The following is an 18,283-nucleotide window of genomic DNA, read 5'->3' as shown; positions in this document are numbered from 1 at the left end:
TGAGCAGGCTCTCGCTCGTTTTGTAATGTTCTTCCTTGCCCCGCTCATTAGACGTGCTCTCGGCGGCCTCAGTCCTTCTATTGGCTATGTCACCCGACCTGAATAGTTAAGGCAGGGTCGCGGACCCTAGGTCCGCCCATTTCTCATGCCATTAGCGTGACCGGTGAGACGACTTCTTCCAAAATGTGTCTGTGATGAGGGGCGCCGATTAAGCTAATAGACGCTGCCACCCAGCCACAATTGATCCGCGCCTTATTTCATCGAGAGCATTGCAGTTGCGCGACTCTTAACCCGCCCGCGTTTATGCTTCCTCCGGAATTGCTCTATGTCCATACCCCGCTGCCCGCATCACGCGCTAGATCCATCTCCTTTTCAGCGTTTCCACTTCAGCCCATTCCCGGCTCACGTGGATGTATAGGAAGATGTGAATTCAAAGACGCCTGCATATACGTATCCACAGGTAGTTCAAATTAATTTGGCTGCATATCTGTTGTATCTATCATGGCGAATGGCCCGTCGGGCCTCCAAGTTTCCTAGAAGGTGCACTACTGGGCCTGGTTCCTGACCAAGGGCAAGTTGCGTTCCTGCATGTCGTGGGTCTGTAGGCAGGACTCCAGCCTTTATGACTTCGTAACATTAGATAGTGGGTCTGGTTCACCAGCTTCTTGCGTCACTTTCTACTTACAAGTCATATTAATATCGGGAACTTATTAGACACGTGAAAAATGACAGCTTCGGCATCAGTACGTATTGTCAATACAACGGACTCGTGCTATACATGCGTCTTCCAGCTCGGCATTCAGTTTACATCGTGGCCTGACAGTGCACCATTTAGCCATCAACGATTTCTATTTGACGCCAGGCATACTCTATCCCACATTAAATTTGTCCAGGACTATGGGTCTGTTACAGAATGCACAGCACCATACGAAAGCAATTATTGTTGATCGCGGTCAGCGCATCAGGGCGAAGGCAAGGGCGGCCGATCGTTAATCAACCGTGATATTAGTCTGACTGACTAGATTTGCATCTTCAAATATTAAGCGCTCAGTTGAGTAATCTGTTATTCCTCCATGTCCCAGTGAGAGGGTGCTGCTGGGTGCAAAATGATTGTTGAACGCCACTCCGGCTTGGCTAGTCGTCAGCTGATCGGAACCAAAGAGGCGTTTACCCTGCCGTTCTGCAGGAGGCTTCCAAGCACATTTAGAATTTCTGATTACTCTCAAACTTGGACCCAGTTTTTCGTTGTATTCCACCTGTAGCTTGTAGGTCACCGACATCGCTGTCTATACGCCTTGTGTAATACTGCCTGAAGTATCGCACAGAGCATTCCTTGTAACACTAGATGGAGGCGGTTTGTGTGATTCGTCCTGTCACTCCTGCCGATTCCCCTGTATTGAGCACTATTTGTCTCGAAACTGGGGCGGCCGGAGCGTCAGCTGCTTCTCTCCACACCATTCCTACACTACTCGGTCTGGTATATGCAGAGCCATATGCACACTTGAAGAACGCATGGGGATTCGTTCTCGAGGAGCAGACTGGAAGCAGAACGGATGTTGTAGGCTATATTCTTGGTGCTCTCGATACGGAAGCGTATGAGAAAGAGCTGGAAACAAGTTGGTGGCCCTCTGTCCGCGAGGCACATCCAATCTCACTCGTTCATCATGATCCGTCCGTTGACCCTTCAAACCAACCGCTCAGCCCAGCCGACATTCGTTTAATACAGCTCTTCCATATCCCTCCTAAGACGCCAGCACAACTGGCTCGGCTCGTCCCTGCCCATATGCACATTAATCTTCTCCGGCGCTGCCAAGGTAAAGGCTACGGTCGAAAGCTCATCGAGCGCGCAATTGAACACATTCGGGAGCAAGGGCACGCCTACAATTTAAGTGTTCATCCTCCCGAACGGGTTGAGGGTGGACGGGAATTACATTTAGGCATTGATCCTGCTAACACTCTGGCGAGAGAATTCTACTTGCACATGGGGTATAGGAGAGCAACGGAAGAGGAAGTCGGCAGTAAAGATGGAGAATACTACATCTTAGACATCGACGCCCGAAATTCTTAGCTGGCGGAGAAAAACATGACAGAATCGAATCCCAGGAAATGGCAACGGAGAACACCTGGCCTAACACCCCATAGCATGGACGCCCAAGTTTGGTTGACAAGCGTGGAGATATTCACGGGGACATTTGAAGACGGTGGACTGCGTCTACCAGCGATGATGTTGAAGTCGCAGCCAAAAAGAAAAATCAATCTTCTAGCCCGATGCGGGGGTCGAACCCGCAACCTTGAGATGTGTTTCCACATTTCTTTAAGAGTCTCACGCTCTACCGATTGAGCTAACCGGGCAACCGGCGGAAAGATCTCTTTTTGGGTCACTGATGAATTACCATCTACAGCCTGACTAATGAGACTAATTTATGGTCAAATGGAACCCTGCGGAAATCTTTTTTGCTCATTTCCCTTTGTTTTGTACCCTTTCCCTGACGTGTTACCCATTTGCTAAAGTTTTTTCAGTCCTTCTAAAGATTCCTCCGTTGATACTATGATGTCATTGTGATGCACTTTTCTGTGCAGCTCAATCCGGGTGTCTCCAGCTGAGCCACCACTTGCACAAATACAAACACAGGGATAAATAGTTTGATGACCGGATGAGAGGTCCTTATGATTCGAGGACTTCCTAGGTCATGAATTGTCATGTGCAAACTGAAGTACACCCTCGAGTTTAATCTGCGCCTGTCACCAGCCTTTTCACATTATCCACTCCAGAAACTGGTAACTGGCACGTAAAGCCTTCGCAAAGTCTGACATCTTCAGGGATCTCTCTGCCTTCCAATTTCCTCTTCTCCACGTCATCGATCAGACCTTTCAGAACTTCATTCCGTTCGGCGAGTTGCTTCGGCAGGGCATCGGGATCTAAATGGATAAGAATAACATCACTTCCAAGTGAACCATTTTTGTGAATGAGGTCGATGTAAGTTTTGGTCATGCTGGAGCAACGAGGTCCGGAGACGATAAACTGGCGATATCCTGCTTGTCGCCGAATGAATGCTGAAAGGGAATTGGCTAGAGCATGTGGCGCACGCTCCAATAACGATGCAATGCTTGTTATTGTACGATCAATTCGGTCGTTGTAGAACTCATAGCGACTCGTGTCGATATGCGACAAGCGAACGAGGTTAGAAAGTGTGATAGATACCGCTGATGGCTCTGCTCCGTCCTAGATATGAATGTTCGACCTGCACTTGGTTGAACAACTGAAGAGAATTGACTGACCGAGGGTTCCTTTTGGCGCAGTAACAGATGGTCATCCGCTCTGCTGTTGAACCATCCTCCGTACTCATGATCCCAGAACAGTTCATCTTGCTTCTCTTGCAGTTTAATGGCTGTCAGCGCGTAAAACTCTTTATTGGAAGCCTCATATAGGTCCAGAAGAGCTAGAAAAGCTGGATTTCAGGACCTTTGCTGGTTGGGGGGAGATTACTACCTTGGATAAAGAATGCATAGTCATCAGCTTGGCCATTTGGACCCCTTGATCCGTCTCTCCAAGTTCGGCTGAGCTCCATAGTTTGATCGTTCATCACCTCGCGCATGATAAATTTAGCGGCTCCTTCAGCGATTGACAGAGATCGTAGCTGAATCTGATAGGAAGACGGTAACATCATATGGGCTTTCGCAAAGGCAGAGATCTGGAAGCGTGTCAACATACATATACGTCAGGAAGGGAGGTGATGTCGACGCACCATAAGTCCGTTCCATGAGGTGACGATCTTATCGTCTAGGTGGGGCCGTGGACGATTCGCGTCTCTCCACGTCTTGAGAGCTTTCAGAGACTCCTTGATGATGGAATCAAGATTTTCCCTTGGAATCTTCGCGATGTTCACAAGACTGTCCATGCTAATGGCATGGTAAAGGACATTCTAACATCTCGCTCAATATTTGCAAAATATCGGCAGTCTTTCACAAACCTTGCCCCTCAATTCGCCTTGGATATCGCTGGCAGGTTCGATATTGCCGTCGTCTTTCACACCATATCTTGTTTTCACAATATGACTAGCCATTTCGGCGTTGGAAGTACTGGGGGCTGCTCCAAGGACCTGGTCGATCTCCGACGTGGTCCACACATAAAAAGCACCTTCTGATGAACTGGTCACATCCATGAGTTTCAAGTAAGCAGACCCTCCTTACCAAGAGACTTCCCAACAGGTATTTTCTTCCCGCTCTCATCCACTTCGAACTGCTCCCTTGAATCTGCATCTTCTGCGCTCCAAAACGCTCCAGCATTGAGGCCATGGTCCATAAGGTCCCGCTCTACGTATTCCAATATATTCGATACCATATCTTGCAGCATCTGCACTGATCCTCCCGCATAATCGTCAAATCTTGGACGGATGAGAGATAGATTGAGGGCAGAATTTGCGAGTTGAGCTTGGTCGTACAGCATCTTCTCAAAGTGGGGAACGTGCCACTGGAAGCCCAAGTTATGGTAAAAATGGAAGAGAGTTTGATCTTCACACTTACTCGCTCGTCAACACTATATCGTGCTATCCCGCCTCCAACATGATCGCGGATACCACCTTCCCATATACCTTTTAACGTCCCCTCGCACATCTGTACAGCTTTCTTTTGCTGCTCGAAAAGTTCTTCTTTGCTTATTCCAGGGTCTTTGAAAGTCCTAGCGAACGTGATTAGGAAATCAAGGCTCTGAGATGGAGAGGGAAATTTCGGTCCTCGTGGGGAAAACCCTCCATAGCGGGAGTCAAACTTCTGTAAGAAACTATGTAAGAGTGTCTTCGAAGGTTTGAGGATATCTCCCGCGAATCGTGAAGGGTTGTTCCGGTGAGCCTGCGCTGAGCGCAATTGGTCCAAGATATTTTCAGCGGATGCGACTACATCTTGTCTCTTCTCCCTCCAGCTAGCATTCATTGACGAAGCAAGTCTGTGAAAAGCCAATTCTTTCGGGGAAGCATTTTGACGTACAGTGTATCAATCTGATTGAGAAGCTTCACGAAAATTGGTCTGGAGAAATAAGTACCCGCGAAGAAAGGGTGAAGACTAGGGGTTAGGACTAATCACGAGTGTGATTCGCGAATTCGGAAGCCGTAATTGAGCATCAACTGACATACGCTCATAGGCCAACCTCCACCTCCGGTTGTTGCTTGCAAGAAGGTCATGTACAATGCATCAACATCTGGGCGCTCCTCCCTGTCTACCTAGAACAATGACGATGAGTCAGAATGGCGACACTGACTAGCGTCAATGGTAACGTCACCTTGATGTTTACAAAGTGTTCGTTCATGATTTCGGCTACGTCTTCGTTCTCAAAAGACTCATGAGCCAAGACGTGGCACCAGTGGCATGCAGAATAGCTACTGTAGCGATAGGCAGAGGGCAGCGAGGAGTGATGGGATATAACATACCCAACGGATAAGAATATGGGGACGTCTCGCTGTCTGGCGAGCTCGAACGCCTCTTCATGCCATTCGTACCAGTGAACCTAAAACCACGAGCTAAGACACCCCATCCACGGTGTTTCCCCCAGTGCTAACAGGATTGGAGGCGTGTTGCAGCAAGTATGGACTCTTGGCATTAGCCAGTTTGTTGAGTCTGGTGCCGCCAACGGATGTATGCGTCGCCCTGCTCGGTAACCACGAGGCTCGGAATTGAGAAAGGAATGCGGGCCTCATTGAGCGTGCGTACATGTAGTTTAGCGCCCTGATCTTGAACTGTCGCTTAATAAGGTTGCGATGTCGTCGTCGGACACTGATCGGACACCGGCTAGCTCCGTTCATTTTGAACGGGTGGGGATGCAAATGAGTATTCACGTGCCTGCGATCGATACTGATAAGCTGGGTGGAGATTAGGTGCAGTATTAGGACTCCTGGCCACAGCTCACAGCTCTCTCTGAACGATGTCGGGCATAAAGACTATTGCTTTTGAGGTGGGTTGCGAATTTCTGAGCCGCCAACATGTTAATCTTATTCATCAATCAGGTGACCGGGAAGGTTCAGGTGGGTGATCTCAGATGCTGCGTGTTGTCTTGCTGACCCCTGCCTGTTTTCAGGGGGTCTTTTTCCGTCGGTCCTCCAAAAGGGAGGCTGACATTCTAGGTGTTTCGGGATACATCAGGAACCACGATGAAGGGCATGTTGAAGGTGTGGCTGTTGGTACGAATGTCCAACTTGACGCTTTGTGAGTGCACCAGAATGTTATACAGTACGACTAGAGCGGAAAGAATGACAGATCATCTGGTATAGTAAGAAGTTTCTCGCAGAAGGACCCACCCACGCGCGAGTGGAAAGAGTGGACGTATTAAAGGAGGAGGAAGGAAACGCATACGGTCGCGAGGGATTTTCAATCAAGAAATAGACCGCTGGCATAACAGCAGAAATATGAATATATTACATACATGGTTCTGTGCAAATTAGTTTTACTGTCTATTCGGACGGTCCAGCTTTCTGAGTTGTGTACTGTAGTTGACACCGGTGTGTATCGCTTACTTAAGCTGACTCACGCGCGGTCGTCCGGTGTAGCAATCCCGCTCTTCCCATCTGTTGGGACCGAGCAACGTCTCGTCCTGTAGGGCGAGCGGTGAGTCCTTGGAAGAGGGCTCCTCTACATTTTATCCTCCGCAGCCCTTCTCATCTACCGCGATGGGGCAACAAAACCCTCAGACCCGGCTTTTAATCAACCTTCTAAAGGCAACAAAAGAGTACACTTCCTCATTAGCTACTCACCTTGTTGCTTCCCATACGGCTCTCTCTGGTTTACAAGCATATGCTTCTGCTTCTAATCCATCTACTGCTCCAGCGATTTTGGGCCTCGCTGATGCCCTTAAGGCGGCCGATGACGCGTTGGCCCGTTACTCGAACGAAGTCGATCGGTGGAAGGACCGTCTAAATGAGGTCAAAGATGCCGAAGAGGAAGTGGCTAATATACTCCGTGATCGAGAGATTTTGTGAGTTGTTATCCACCTTGGACTCGTCGGGGCCTGCCCTCTTGCGATGAGTGTGAAATTTCTTGGCTCACGCTACGCCTGCTTGCCCTCTTCTGTCAGAGTTACTCGTCTCATTAAAGCGTCAAACAAGAAACCTACCCGCGATTCAGTCATCCATTCTCCATCACCAACCGGTTCTCAAGTTTCTCTAGGCACCATGGGGTCCAATAACAAATCAGCTCAACAAGAACGCCTCAACAGTGCGCAAGTAGAGCTGCGGGCATGCGAAGCGCAGCTTTCTCATAAACAACGCGAGCTCGAGCAACTTCGTTCCCTTGTGATCCGTGACGGTCTGGAGGCACGCTGCATGGCGCTTATTCAACTTGGCTCAGCATTGAGCGAAAGTGGAGGTCAAGGAATACGAGCGCTCAGGGACGACTATCCCGAAGCTGCTGCCGATGGTTACCATCAGAATATAACGGTTACCAGCGAATTGTACCATGATTTTCCACGACCCTCTTCCCCCACGGCAGCATCAGATACCTCACTGGCGCCTTCCCAGTCCGCCTCACAGAGCGGGAGTGGGTTAAGGAATCAGCCCACTTTTTCCCTGGTGCCCTTGGCTGCTGCGCATCGGTGAGTACATGCACACTTCACGCCATATCAGCGATATCCTTAGCGGATTGGTTTCACCAGGCGATCGACTAGAATGGAACATGTCGCAGAAGAAGGTGAGAGCAGCGGAAGCGAAGTCGGCGACCTGCAAGTTGTAGAAAACCCTCCTCGGACATCCGAGGGCCCCCCCATCGAGCAATCATCTCAGCCCGTTCCTTTGGGGCGATTAAGCACCCAGTCAGCTTTCACAACCTCACCTTCTAGCACCAATCGCCCGTACAACTTTTTGATGACTCATGTGCGACTTGGAAGCATGCCACACCGCGATCATTCATCGGACGTTGGGGTCTTGCCGAATGCAGCTCGACGTCGAGACTCAGGCTCCGCCAGTTCGAGAGATGTTGTCGCTTCTGATGGGGGCCGCAGGAGACGTGGGTTTTTCGGTGCTGTGGCCGGTTTGTTTAAAAGCAGGAAGAATGGTCACGGTCATGAAGCCGGCCGGGGTCACCAACAGAATCACACTGGTTCTAGCAACTGGAAAACTAGAACAGACAAGAACGTAGCCGATATGCGTGCGAATGGCGTCGTGGGATCTAACAACCTGGATGACCATTCCTCCGATGAAGAGCATCAGAATCTAGTTGTGGTCTCGAACGGTTTACCCAGTACACGACTGACAGTGCCGGCAAATATGTTGCCTTCCAAAGGTGGGAAAGGCAATGCAAACGATGGCCTGGGGCTGTATCTTACTGCGTCAACCTCAACAAAATCAAAGGGGCCAACCCGATCCAAGTCCACACCGGCTGCACCATCGTGGTCGAAGAGTCTTCCTAGCAAAAAGAAGCGCGGAATGAGTTTTGATCTCGCCGTTGGTGCATCGGAGCCGAATGGCAGCAGGATCTCCTCTCCCGGAAAAATCAGAAAACGGAATCCTTCGCTGTCTGGAAAGCCTACTCCCTCAGAGAGTTCCATTTTGCCTGGTAAAACTGCTGTAATTGGACTTTCCCCTTCAAGTGACGCAGCGATTGCTGCCGAAACTCCTTCTCGAAATGCTTCCATTAAGCCTTCTAGAACAAGGGAACCCACGAAGATGTTGCACCTGACGCCTCCAACAGAAGTTTCCACCGCCTGGCTGAGCAACACTCCATTGAAGCAACAATCAGCGCATCGCAACATTCCTCCACATCACAAACGCACGGCTTCAACCAGAGACGCTCTAGCCGTGACAAAACCAGTCAATCTTATGATGCTAGTGGACAACGTCGCAACCGAGCGAGCCCGAGATGTAGCAATTGGACAATTGCAGCGCTCATCTACCCCCAAAATGATACTACCCTCCGAATACATGAAAGCAGGCGGGGTTCCACTCTTCGAAGTGAACCCCCCAACACCTAACCACTCAAGCTCAAGTCACCCCCAAACGCGTGAACCACCAAAGCAATCGTCCACTCTATCATCCCCTAACGGCCCTTCTCTGGAAGTGAGGCATGAACCGCCTCCAAGATCGACGTCTCCCCTTCGAAGTGCCTTGCGTCACCGACCAATATCCCCGTCCCATTCTCAACCTACCTCGACCCCCCCGTCTCCCTCTGTGCCCTCCTTCATTACTACATCCCCACCACAAATCTCTGTGCATCCCCCCGCTCAACCTCCTGCGCCGGTTCCATTGAGACCTCGATCGTGGGCTCGTGATTTCGAAGATGACGCCTCTGCATACGAGACGGCGTATTCTGAGGATGAAGCACCAGACAACGTGCCAACATCTGAGAAGGGTGACCCACTCGCCGTCGCTGTTGCGAACCTGGAGGCGAAGGTAGCTGTAGACAACGGTAACGGCGTGATTCCCAGCAAAATGACCAATTCGCCTCCATCAACTGAGATATCCGCTGCGGATGGCCTACTGAGAAGAAAGAGCGTGAGACTCGATGTACCCGTGGCTCCGCAAGGTGAGCATCACCTGTACTATCCCGACCACAGCCTATCTCCCGACATGAACCGCGAGCTGCCAAAGCTCCCTTCGCTGAACTCCCCTATCCCCGAGGATAAGCCAAAGAAACACTTGAACCAACAATCCGCAAATGCTCACCCTACAAGCTTTAGCTCAAGATCAAACCAAAGCTGGCACTCACGCATAAAGGACGAAGGCTACGATGTTTGGGCGGACAGCAGTGAGGAAGATGAAAGTTACGCTGCAGCGAGAAGCCTGTTGGACAAAGCAAGGAGGAGGGAGAAAGCAGCCAAGGCTGAGGCTGCTAGGCTATTAGGCGGGACATCAAAGCAAGCGGCGAAATAGCCTTCCCTCACAACTATCCCCTTTTTCTTTCTTACCGTGAGCGCCAACATTTTTCGATTATAAATTATCGCTATGCACCAGCATGGCATTTTGTTTTCTTGGCTGTTCTCATTTTTCGCTGTCCATTGATTCTATTTGTCCTTCACGACTCTAGTATTCCAGTTTCGCCTTAATTCCCTGATCAATAGTTGGCTTTAATGGTAATTTGTGGTATGCACAATCTCTAGCGAGATCATGTCCACAGAAATCAACGACTTTCCGTTTGCTTACGTCAGCACCAGCGGAACACCAGCCGTAAGCCACTGACATGTCCAACCACTAGAGAAGCAGGAATAAATATAAAAGTCTGTTGCCCCCCCTCGCTCCAGCCAGTCGTACCTTTTCAACTACGAGTCAAATCCGATCCTGCTTGCCACTAACACGCGTTTTCAATATTCGATTAACTGACCAGGTCACATTTTCATGAGACTTTCTTCAAGATCAAGCGCAGTCCGAAGTTGGGGAAGCTTCAGGGTGCGTATGCAAATAAAGTCGACAAGAATGTTGGCGAACTCTGGTAAGGATGGTTTGAAGTCTGTTTTTAACTATATTCGCGAGCTCACAAAACCAAATGGCACCTCACTTGACTGTTTCTTACTAGTTTCTTGTATGACTGATGATGAGGATACGTCAACCAGTCTTGGGATGGAGGAACTCGACACGATCGATGTATGGTCGAACGTCTGAGATTTAATCCTTACGTCGAGCGTAAGACGTCCTTGACGATTGCTACTCATTACATAGGCTGGATGCTGCACATATTCTTTGACTGTCTGATCATTTGGTGATTTCGTAGTATGCACCATCTCGTTCCAGCGAGATCGTGTCCACAGAAATCAACGACGTTCCACAAAACTCTTTTGCTTACGTCAGCACGAGAGGAACACTCAACGGAGCGCTGAAAGCCACTAACATGTCCGACCAAGAACAAACACAACCAGAGAAGCTGGAATCAGACGCAATCAATGTGAAGGTCTGTTGCGCCCCTCGCTCAAGCCAGTCGTGCCTTTCTAGCTGCGAGTCAAATCCGATCTAGCCTGCCACTAACGCGCGTTTTCAATATTCGATTTAACTGACCAGGTCACATCTTCAACTGGGGAGGAGATTTTCTTCAAGATCAAGCGCAGTACGAAGTTGGTGAAGCTTCAGAATGCGTATGCAAATAAAGTTGGCAAGGATGTTAGCGGAATCCGGTAAGGATGGCTTGAGGCCTGTTTTTAACTAAATTCGCGGGGCTCACCAAACCAAATGGCGCCTCACTTGGCTGTTTCTTACTATCTACTCTAGTTTCTTGTATGACGGAGTTCGAATCAATGATGGAGATACGCCAACCAGTCTTGGGATGGACGATAACGACAGGATCGATGTGATGGTCGAACGTATGTGACTCAATCTTTATGCCGAGCGTAAGACGCCCTTGACGATTGATACCCATTACAGAGGTTGGAGGCTGCGCATAGCCCCACCCTATTGAGCATCTCATCTTCTTGACTGTCTGATCATTTCTCTACATTCGTTTCGAGATCTCAACGGATCGGTTTCGTCCATTCTCTGCAGACTATCACTATAGCTCCTCTTTGTATTTGTGTGGTTCCGCCAGTTGCATTTCCTACTCTCCCCATCCGAGACATTTCGTGAGATCGAACGCGAATGCCCAGGCCTGATCATTAATCATTCAACTCCACAAACAGATGTCATGCATGAGCGGCTTCGTGAGCAAGTCTCCTGGCAACCTAGCCCTACATGACCCGAGGTGACTCGCGCCAGGCACCCATCTACTCGTGTCAACCTGTTACGAAATTTCCGCCGGGCGTTTAGAGCCACCCAAATTTCGCGACAAATACGATAGTATTCGTACAAACGTTACAGTGGGCAAGAGGATTTGCTTACGTCAGCACGAGAGGAACCTCCAAGTGAAACTGTCGCACGCCCCAAACCAACTGTTTCCAGCCAGGAATCAAATCCGATCACTAACGCGCGCCTTTAATATTCGATCAGACCCACAAGGTCATTTTCTTCAAGCTCAAGTGTAGTGTCGAGTTGGTGAAGCCTGAACGTGAATGTGCACCTTTTGAGCATTTCATCTTCTCTGGCTGCCCGATCTCGTTTCGAGGTTTCACTCGGATGTATATATTTATGTGCCTGCTTTTCGTCCGAGACATCTCGCGAGATCGAACACGTTCGCCCAGGCACAATCACTAATTCCCGGGCCCGCTACTCGGCGCTTGCGATTCTTTTTTCTCCCCAAATGAATTACCCCAATTCAGAGGTTCCTCTCCCCAACCCAGGGTCCTTTTTCTGTATCCTACTTTCTGTACTGCGATGTCGTTCCAATCCACTATAAACTTCTCTGAATATGAAACGCCTGTTGCATGCCACATCCTGCAACCAAGTCTAGGTCATTAGAAGATTACAATCACTGCGTTCCTTCTCTAGCATTTAAGACAACAGCAGATTCTCTGACAGAATGGAATTGTTGGTCGCCTTCTCGCTCATTCTGACCCTGCAGACTTCTGCAGCCCTCGACTGTCATGTGTTGCAGTGGCAGTTCGTCCGTGGATCTCGGGGTCTCTCAAGCTTGTTGAATTTCTTGGAGTCATGGGAGTCAGAGTACGCTGTGGCCAACTCACAACGTGACGTTGAGCTTGCGGCGTCATCTTGGTCCGTCTCCCTTAGTTCAACAACGTTTGATACCGTGCGTAACACGCTAGCGTAAACCGCTGCCATTCTAAAATAGGCCTGGTGGAATCCTCTTTTTGGGCGATTGTTTAGCGGAAGTGTTTCACTGTGGAAACAATAAGTATCCCGCGCCTTTAAATTTGTGGAAGGAGCAGATGTATTTCTTTCGCGTTGTGTTGTATGTTAGAATTCTTGGTATCATGGCGTACGCTTTGACCAACTCACGTTTGTTGATGTTGAGTCGTGTGGCGTCTTAGATTTTCGCCTATTACCTTTCTTGGTGACATCAGTACCAAAGTCAGTGCGCATTCATGGCGTCTGACTATAAAAACCTAATTTTTGGACAACCCAACTTTCCCTCAATTCACGTACAACGGGACTGAGCGTTAAACTCGCTAGTCCTCCATTTCGTCTTATATTATTGTATACTCATTTCAGCTACTAGACAACACTGGGGGATTTCTCGATAATGAGTTTGGATGTCGATGATAATGATACACCGTACGTATTCGAAGTAATGCATGCAGCAATGGTGAAAGAGCCTAAAGAGGATCAGTGTCACTCAAGTGCTCACCAATTGTACCACCTGGGCAGTAAGGAATAATACAATATTGGAAGTACGTACTGCGCGGTCGACCCATGGCCAAAAGATGAATATGCCTTGGAACGAGACGGCGATCGGTTTACACAACGGGATCGACAGCACTGCTCCCATGACCATACATTTGCGTATCCTCAACAGAAACCGAGTCGTACCTCAGACTACGCTTATCGCTCATGCCTCCCGGGATGGACGAGTGGCGCGAGAGGTGAAGGTCAAAAACACATTAGAGCCGAGCTGACTTGTTGCGTACCTTAATGTGGATACACTGTGGAAGGTGTGTCACGGTTCGGTTCGGTTCGGTTTTGGTGCAATGTTTTGAGAATCGGAACTGGAACCGGCCCAGAATTCGGTGACGTGGAACCAGAACTGAACAGTATCTGAACCGCTATTTTGGTTCTCTCGCGGTTCGATCCGGTCCTGGAATGGTTCGAGCCCACTTCGACGAACAATAATCACAATATAGTGCGCTACTTTTTCGACTGATCACTGAGGGCACTAAGAATCAAGCCTGCCCGCTCCCCGCATTGTATTCCCGCGATTCTTAAACCTTTGGTCTTACTTGCTTCCCTCTCCTTAAAGAAGTTTCGCTGCACATCGGCCTCGGCGATTTCAATAGTACCAAGATGCTCGGAGCGGCAGCTCCAACTATCATTGTCGGGGATGGGAGATGCTGGGACTGAATAAGTCCCGAGCGATGGACATTAGTGCCAGATATGTGGAGCCATGTTTTCTAGGCCAGAGCACAGTTGAGATGAAATACCAGCTACGCTTACCATTCAGAGCTTGATCAGTGCCAGCAGTTCTAGTGGATAGTTCAAGTCCCGCACAAAGATCATCGTTTGAGCTCATCAAGCTTGACTGGCTGAAAAAAAAACGTATACTTCATCCGTCGAGGGTGGCAGCTGGTGGCATTCGTTCCAGCCACATTTGAGACAACAGATCGAGTCGCATATGCGGAATGAAACTCAAGGGACCCGTAATAGTCAGCGACATTCAATATTCCAGATAATTGGAGCAATGTACAATGTTGAGCATGGCGGTCAGAACCGAACTGCGGTTCGGTCCACGGCCCAGCCCCACTCGAACCGGCTCTAGGGGCCACGGCACCCCTAGCACTGGAGGATAGCCAGAGCAAGGGATAATGAGGTAGGGCGTCTCAGATAGGTTTAGCGCGTTATCCTCATGCTAGTGATTGCCGACAGCGCAGCCTAGAAGAAACAGAGCCAGAATGATAATGATCAGACCATGATTGAATGGCTGTCCATCTACATGCGAAATAGCACGGAGGCCGCTCCGACCAGAATTTGACCGAGGGAGACAAGAATTCGAACGTTTAATATACTCAGAATTTTGACAACAGTCACATACGAAAGATACCATCTTCGTTAATTCATTTTCCAGCTTCCCCCCGCTCCGCCGGCGTCAGCATAAGGATAATTGATATCACGACGGAGGCGGAACTGTCTTGGTGACACGAGAGCCAAGGTTCTCACAAACACCTGACACGAAGCCACGCGGATTTATTCGTTTATTCGTTTATTCGTCTATTCGTGAATGCATGTCCGAATCAGCTGCCACCAGACATCGTAAAGAATTATGGGGATGGCTGAGCTACGCATTCGCCAGGTGAGCTGTCTTTCTCACCACCCGACACATGACCTAAACATCCATCCGTCCACTTCCAAAGTGAGGTGTTTGCTGTTTGCTCTCTGTCTTTGTTCCTCCCCATCTGCCTGGAACAGTTTGCTCGTGATAATGGATATCTGCTCCCTGATCGTGTCGAGAAATGCTCGCTTGTTGGCCAAGCGGATGATGCTAGATGTGTCGTGAAACTTGGATGGACATGGATGGACACTGCTAGTTTTAGTCTATACGTTTATTCTGCATCTGTAGCTCTTCAGGCCTTGACAGTAATATCCCTCGGAAATTTGGCGGATAATCGTAAGTCCTTGCATCACTGCCTTTCATCTTCTTATGATAACCTCCCATCCCAGCTACTTATCGTCGTTCGCTCCTTCTGCTCTTCGCATTCGCGGGCTCCGCATCGAGTCTCCTCTTCATTTTCCTCCCTTCCACGTCTCTGCTTTGGCCTTTGAGTGCACTGCTTGCGATAATCGCGAATGTTTCGTTTGGGACGAGTATGGTCTCTTTGAATTCTTACCTGCCCTATCTTGCTCGTTCCGACCCTGACCTACAAGCCTTGCAGAGCCAGCGTTACAGTCAAGCGGCCAATCTCGGGTCCGCTGCCGAACAAGTAAATCGTGATTACGATGGAGATGAGGAAGTTTCTCAAGACAATCGTGAAATGCGCCAGGAGCTGGAACCTTTAACGGGCGCACTAAGTATACACACCCCCACCGGTTTGAGGCATGACAAGGAGTATAATGCTGCACTTTCTCTTACAATCTCACGTATATCATCCCGAGGGATTGCCACTGGATATGCTGCAGGAATTGTTTTGCTCTTGATCCTATTGATTCCGATAAATCAACTCAACGGCTCAACATTTTCTCTCGATTGGCGATTGCCCTCACTGGCCTTTGGTGGGGGGTCTTTACATTTCCCGCGATGCTGTGGCTCCCTCGTGGAGGAATGTCGCCCTCAGAAGGAGATGAATTGGACGCCTACATCCAACCTTCGTTCTCGACTCAGGGCATTTTTTCTCAAATCTCGGAGGCTTGGGTTCAGCTTGTACGAACGTTTAGACCCAAGGAAATCGCTAAAGTTAAAAACACTTTCTGGTTCCTCCTTGCTTGGTTCCTGCTCAGTGATGGTATGCAAGTTGCTTGGGATGAAGAGTGCTGATGATTTACAATGTACTCAGGCTTCACAACGATAACATCTACCGCCATTCTCTTTGCTAAAACCACTCTTCACATGGGGGCATCTTCTCTCGTCCTTATAGGGGCTCTTTCACCAGCCGCTGGAATGATCGGAGCAGTAGCGTGGCCGATCGCACAACGTAAATTGAAGTTAAACAATATCCAAACCCTTACCGTGCTTGTCATCATCACTCTTCTGATACCCGCATATGGATGTCTTGGTTTCCTCCCGTACTTTCGAAGCGGGAAGGTATCGGCTCAGGAAATTAACAAAGTGGGTGTGCTCAGATTTGGTGGCCTGACAACACCGGGGGAGATGTATGTTTTAGCTACACTCTTTGGTAAGTCGATTTCTCTTGAATGATCCATAGCTTGAGCAACCGATACTCTAACTTCGATGACAGGATCCATATACGGCGCCTTCCAGGGCTATGCTCGGGCAGTCTTTTCGGAGATCATTCCACCAGGAGAGGAAGCACGATGGTCTGCCCTCCCAGTCCATTTTTGATTGTTGCTGATATGTTAATGAATTCAGGTTTGCACTCTATTCCATCACTGACAAGGTTTGCCGCCAGTATCACGTTGTCTATGATGGTATGTGCTGAATCCTGCACTCTTACCTCAGTCAAGCTCCTTTATTGGCCCAATGGTGGTCGGCCTGATAGCGGACACTACGGGAAATATACGTTATGGATTTTTCTTTCTCCTCATCATGATTGCGATTCCTATTCCAATCCTTATCAAGAAGATCGACATGGCTGCCGGGAGGATGGATGCACAAACATATGTCCGAGGTCGCGCTGGTTCCAGCGCTCATGAATAATTGTCAGCTTCAACTCCCATACACAGCCTGGGAATATCGCAGTTTGAGGCTCTCGATGTCGGCCCCCGACTTGGATGCGTTTCCGGGATAACTTGTGCTCCGCCTTTATGGGATCTCGCCATCAAGCTAAGGAGGGAGATTCTGTGGCATTCTGATCTGGAGGGCGTTGTGCTTGTCAAGTTGTTTTACGTGAACACTATTGTGGGACTCCGACGTTGTATTTAGTGTGTGTGGGTTGGCCTGGGCTGCTCCCTCGAGCGCCAAGGGTATTTTATTAAACAATCGTAACGATGCAGTGGTTGCGGCCACTGAGGGCAGCTTCGCATTGCTGGTAACAACATCATAGAAGAGGGATCCTGCCTAAGGCAGTTGCGGGTTTGTGCGATTTATTCGGGTTCAGCTCGATGGCGCGGATCTGGGAGTGATCGGTGTGAGCTTGAACTTTTCGCACCTCCCGGTTTGACAGCATGATGAGGTGCCTCTATTGGTGCAGCCAAATAGCCGATGTTACCAGAATACGACACGGTGCGAATCAATGTCGGGCTTGGGGCTACGACTAAGTTCGTTGAGATTGGCGGGCGCTAGTTACACGTGTTCATCGGCCTTTTTTGTGTCAACAACAGCTTTTCGTTGACTTCTCATCGACTTCTCGTCTTGATACGCCGGACAAACCAACCAATGGACGTCAAGCCAACCATTGATAGTAAACCGGATATCAAGGGCAGCGATGATCCGCCTGCCACTCAGATACCGCAAGGCAAAGTGCAAGTGCTAGTACAGCTCGGTGAACAACGTACGAAAACATTTGGCGTTAATGTTAATGGAAGTCTGATACGGCGCGTAAACAAGAATTCCGTTATGCAGTTAAGCCTACGACACCGTTCAAGAAAATATTTGACGCGACGGAGGTTAGCGCTGACATGCATAACCACTGTTTTGTCGCTCATCGCGATCTAATGTCCTTACTTGATTGTCCAGAAACAAGTGGGCGCTACTCCAGGAACGTTGCGTTTCCACCATGGCGGCGCTCGTATAAGAAATGACGACACACTTGTATCGGTAGGCGTCCCTCCCAAACATCCCAGCCACAATATCTTCACACTTATCTTTCAAAACTCGTTCAACTCATCTCCACTCATGGTTCTATAATATGTATCATCTGCTCTCCTATCAGATCGACGCTGATTTGGATGATGACATCGAGATATCGGCCAGCGTTGAGCAGGTGCGCGAGTGCTGTGCTGTCATCGTCATCACGCGTTTTACGCCTCTTGCGGGATCCTGACAATCTCTTTGCCAGATTGGTGGCGCTCTGAATGGTTTTGGCGCGTTTGCCCTTTGAGGATAATTGGCCGCTTCCCTGTATCTGTTTCAATACCCACGAACAAATTTGTCTTCCGGGTTTTCATCTATCCCTTACTTCATGGTATCGGTATCCTCGTGGCCAGGAGGCTGATATACAGGCAGA

General features: G+C 49.2%; 7 protein-coding genes and 1 non-coding gene across 8 annotated transcripts; 6 read left to right on the top strand and 2 right to left on the bottom strand.

The window, feature by feature from the left end:
• Positions 1–1,363: 1,363 nt before the first annotated feature.
• EI90DRAFT_2836558 (uncharacterized protein) lies at positions 1,364–1,990 on the top strand (the record flags this gene model as incomplete). The annotated part of the gene is made up of 2 exons (XM_039053658.1): positions 1,364–1,889; positions 1,938–1,990. Coding segments are annotated over 2 exons (579 nt in total), but the record flags the coding sequence as incomplete, so codon positions are not given.
• Positions 1,991–2,262: 272 nt separating this feature from the next.
• Positions 2,263–2,352, bottom strand: EI90DRAFT_t138. Its single transcript has one exon. It is a non-coding gene; the product is annotated as a tRNA-Lys (tRNA).
• Positions 2,353–2,535: 183 nt separating this feature from the next.
• On the bottom strand, positions 2,536–5,790 carry EI90DRAFT_3155219 (uncharacterized protein). Its single transcript, XM_039065983.1, has 11 exons — positions 5,553–5,790; positions 5,276–5,500; positions 5,126–5,216; positions 4,984–5,071; positions 4,525–4,918; positions 4,192–4,471; positions 3,972–4,141; positions 3,747–3,923; positions 3,491–3,692; positions 3,280–3,440; positions 2,536–3,223 (listed from the first exon to the last, which is right to left on the bottom strand). The coding sequence occupies exons 1-11, from the start codon at positions 5,703–5,705 to the stop codon at positions 2,729–2,731; spliced, it is 2,436 nt and encodes an 811-aa protein (XP_038915133.1). The 5' UTR covers positions 5,706–5,790; the 3' UTR covers positions 2,536–2,728.
• Positions 5,791–5,819: 29 nt separating this feature from the next.
• On the top strand, positions 5,820–6,393 carry EI90DRAFT_3062057 (acylphosphatase). Its single transcript, XM_039060607.1, has 3 exons — positions 5,820–5,944; positions 5,997–6,195; positions 6,261–6,393. The coding sequence occupies exons 2-3, from the start codon at positions 6,029–6,031 to the stop codon at positions 6,370–6,372; spliced, it is 279 nt and encodes a 92-aa protein (XP_038915132.1). The 5' UTR covers positions 5,820–5,944; positions 5,997–6,028; the 3' UTR covers positions 6,373–6,393.
• Positions 6,394–6,656: 263 nt separating this feature from the next.
• EI90DRAFT_3125065 (uncharacterized protein) lies at positions 6,657–9,848 on the top strand (the record flags this gene model as incomplete). Its single annotated transcript, XM_039063780.1, has 3 exons — positions 6,657–6,961; positions 7,061–7,576; positions 7,637–9,848. The coding sequence occupies 3 exons, from the start codon at positions 6,657–6,659 to the stop codon at positions 9,846–9,848; spliced, it is 3,033 nt and encodes a 1,010-aa protein (XP_038915131.1).
• A 1,116-nt stretch (positions 9,849–10,964) lies between these two features.
• EI90DRAFT_2923581 (ubiquitin-related domain-containing protein) lies at positions 10,965–11,274 on the top strand (the record flags this gene model as incomplete). Its single annotated transcript, XM_039054820.1, has 2 exons — positions 10,965–11,080; positions 11,175–11,274. Coding segments are annotated over 2 exons (216 nt in total), but the record flags the coding sequence as incomplete, so codon positions are not given.
• A 3,377-nt stretch (positions 11,275–14,651) lies between these two features.
• Positions 14,652–17,103, top strand: EI90DRAFT_3062047 (autophagy-related protein 22-like protein). Its single transcript, XM_039060606.1, has 8 exons — positions 14,652–14,796; positions 14,858–15,111; positions 15,165–15,713; positions 15,761–15,943; positions 15,995–16,333; positions 16,397–16,475; positions 16,528–16,555; positions 16,618–17,103. The coding sequence occupies exons 1-8, from the start codon at positions 14,729–14,731 to the stop codon at positions 16,813–16,815; spliced, it is 1,698 nt and encodes a 565-aa protein (XP_038915129.1). The 5' UTR covers positions 14,652–14,728; the 3' UTR covers positions 16,816–17,103.
• Positions 17,104–17,493: 390 nt separating this feature from the next.
• EI90DRAFT_3125062 (uncharacterized protein) lies at positions 17,494–18,157 on the top strand (the record flags this gene model as incomplete). Its single annotated transcript, XM_039063779.1, has 5 exons — positions 17,494–17,608; positions 17,665–17,723; positions 17,794–17,874; positions 17,990–18,040; positions 18,116–18,157. The coding sequence occupies 5 exons, from the start codon at positions 17,494–17,496 to the stop codon at positions 18,155–18,157; spliced, it is 348 nt and encodes a 115-aa protein (XP_038915128.1).
• Between the last annotated feature and the right edge of the window lie 126 nt (positions 18,158–18,283).

Source organism: Cantharellus anzutake (genome assembly GCF_015039405.1).
Source record: "Cantharellus anzutake strain C23 chromosome Unknown EI90scaffold_30, whole genome shotgun sequence".
In the NCBI taxonomy this organism is placed as follows: Eukaryota; Fungi; Basidiomycota; class Agaricomycetes; order Cantharellales; family Hydnaceae; genus Cantharellus; species Cantharellus anzutake.
This window is presented reverse-complemented; position numbering and strand designations above follow the sequence as displayed.

Coding starts and splice junctions, on each gene's coding strand:
- EI90DRAFT_3155219 (XM_039065983.1), bottom strand. CDS start 5,705: ATGTACGCACGCTCAATGAGGCCCGCATTCCTTTCTCAATTCCGAGCC. Junction 5,501..5,552: donor TGCAACACGCCTCCAATCCT/GTTAGCACTGGG, acceptor TCGTGGTTTTAG/GTTCACTGGTACGAATGGCA. Junction 3,224..3,279: donor TGCGCCAAAAGGAACCCTCG/GTCAGTCAATTC, acceptor ATTCATATCTAG/GACGGAGCAGAGCCATCAGC.
- EI90DRAFT_3062057 (XM_039060607.1), top strand. CDS start 6,029: ATGCTGCGTGTTGTCTTGCTGACCCCTGCCTGTTTTCAGGGGGTCTTT. Junction 6,196..6,260: donor AATGTCCAACTTGACGCTTT/GTGAGTGCACCA, acceptor CATCTGGTATAG/TAAGAAGTTTCTCGCAGAAG.
- EI90DRAFT_3062047 (XM_039060606.1), top strand. CDS start 14,729: ATGTCCGAATCAGCTGCCACCAGACATCGTAAAGAATTATGGGGATGG. Junction 15,112..15,164: donor CGGAAATTTGGCGGATAATC/GTAAGTCCTTGC, acceptor CTCCCATCCCAG/CTACTTATCGTCGTTCGCTC. Junction 16,476..16,527: donor CCAGGAGAGGAAGCACGATG/GTCTGCCCTCCC, acceptor TAATGAATTCAG/GTTTGCACTCTATTCCATCA.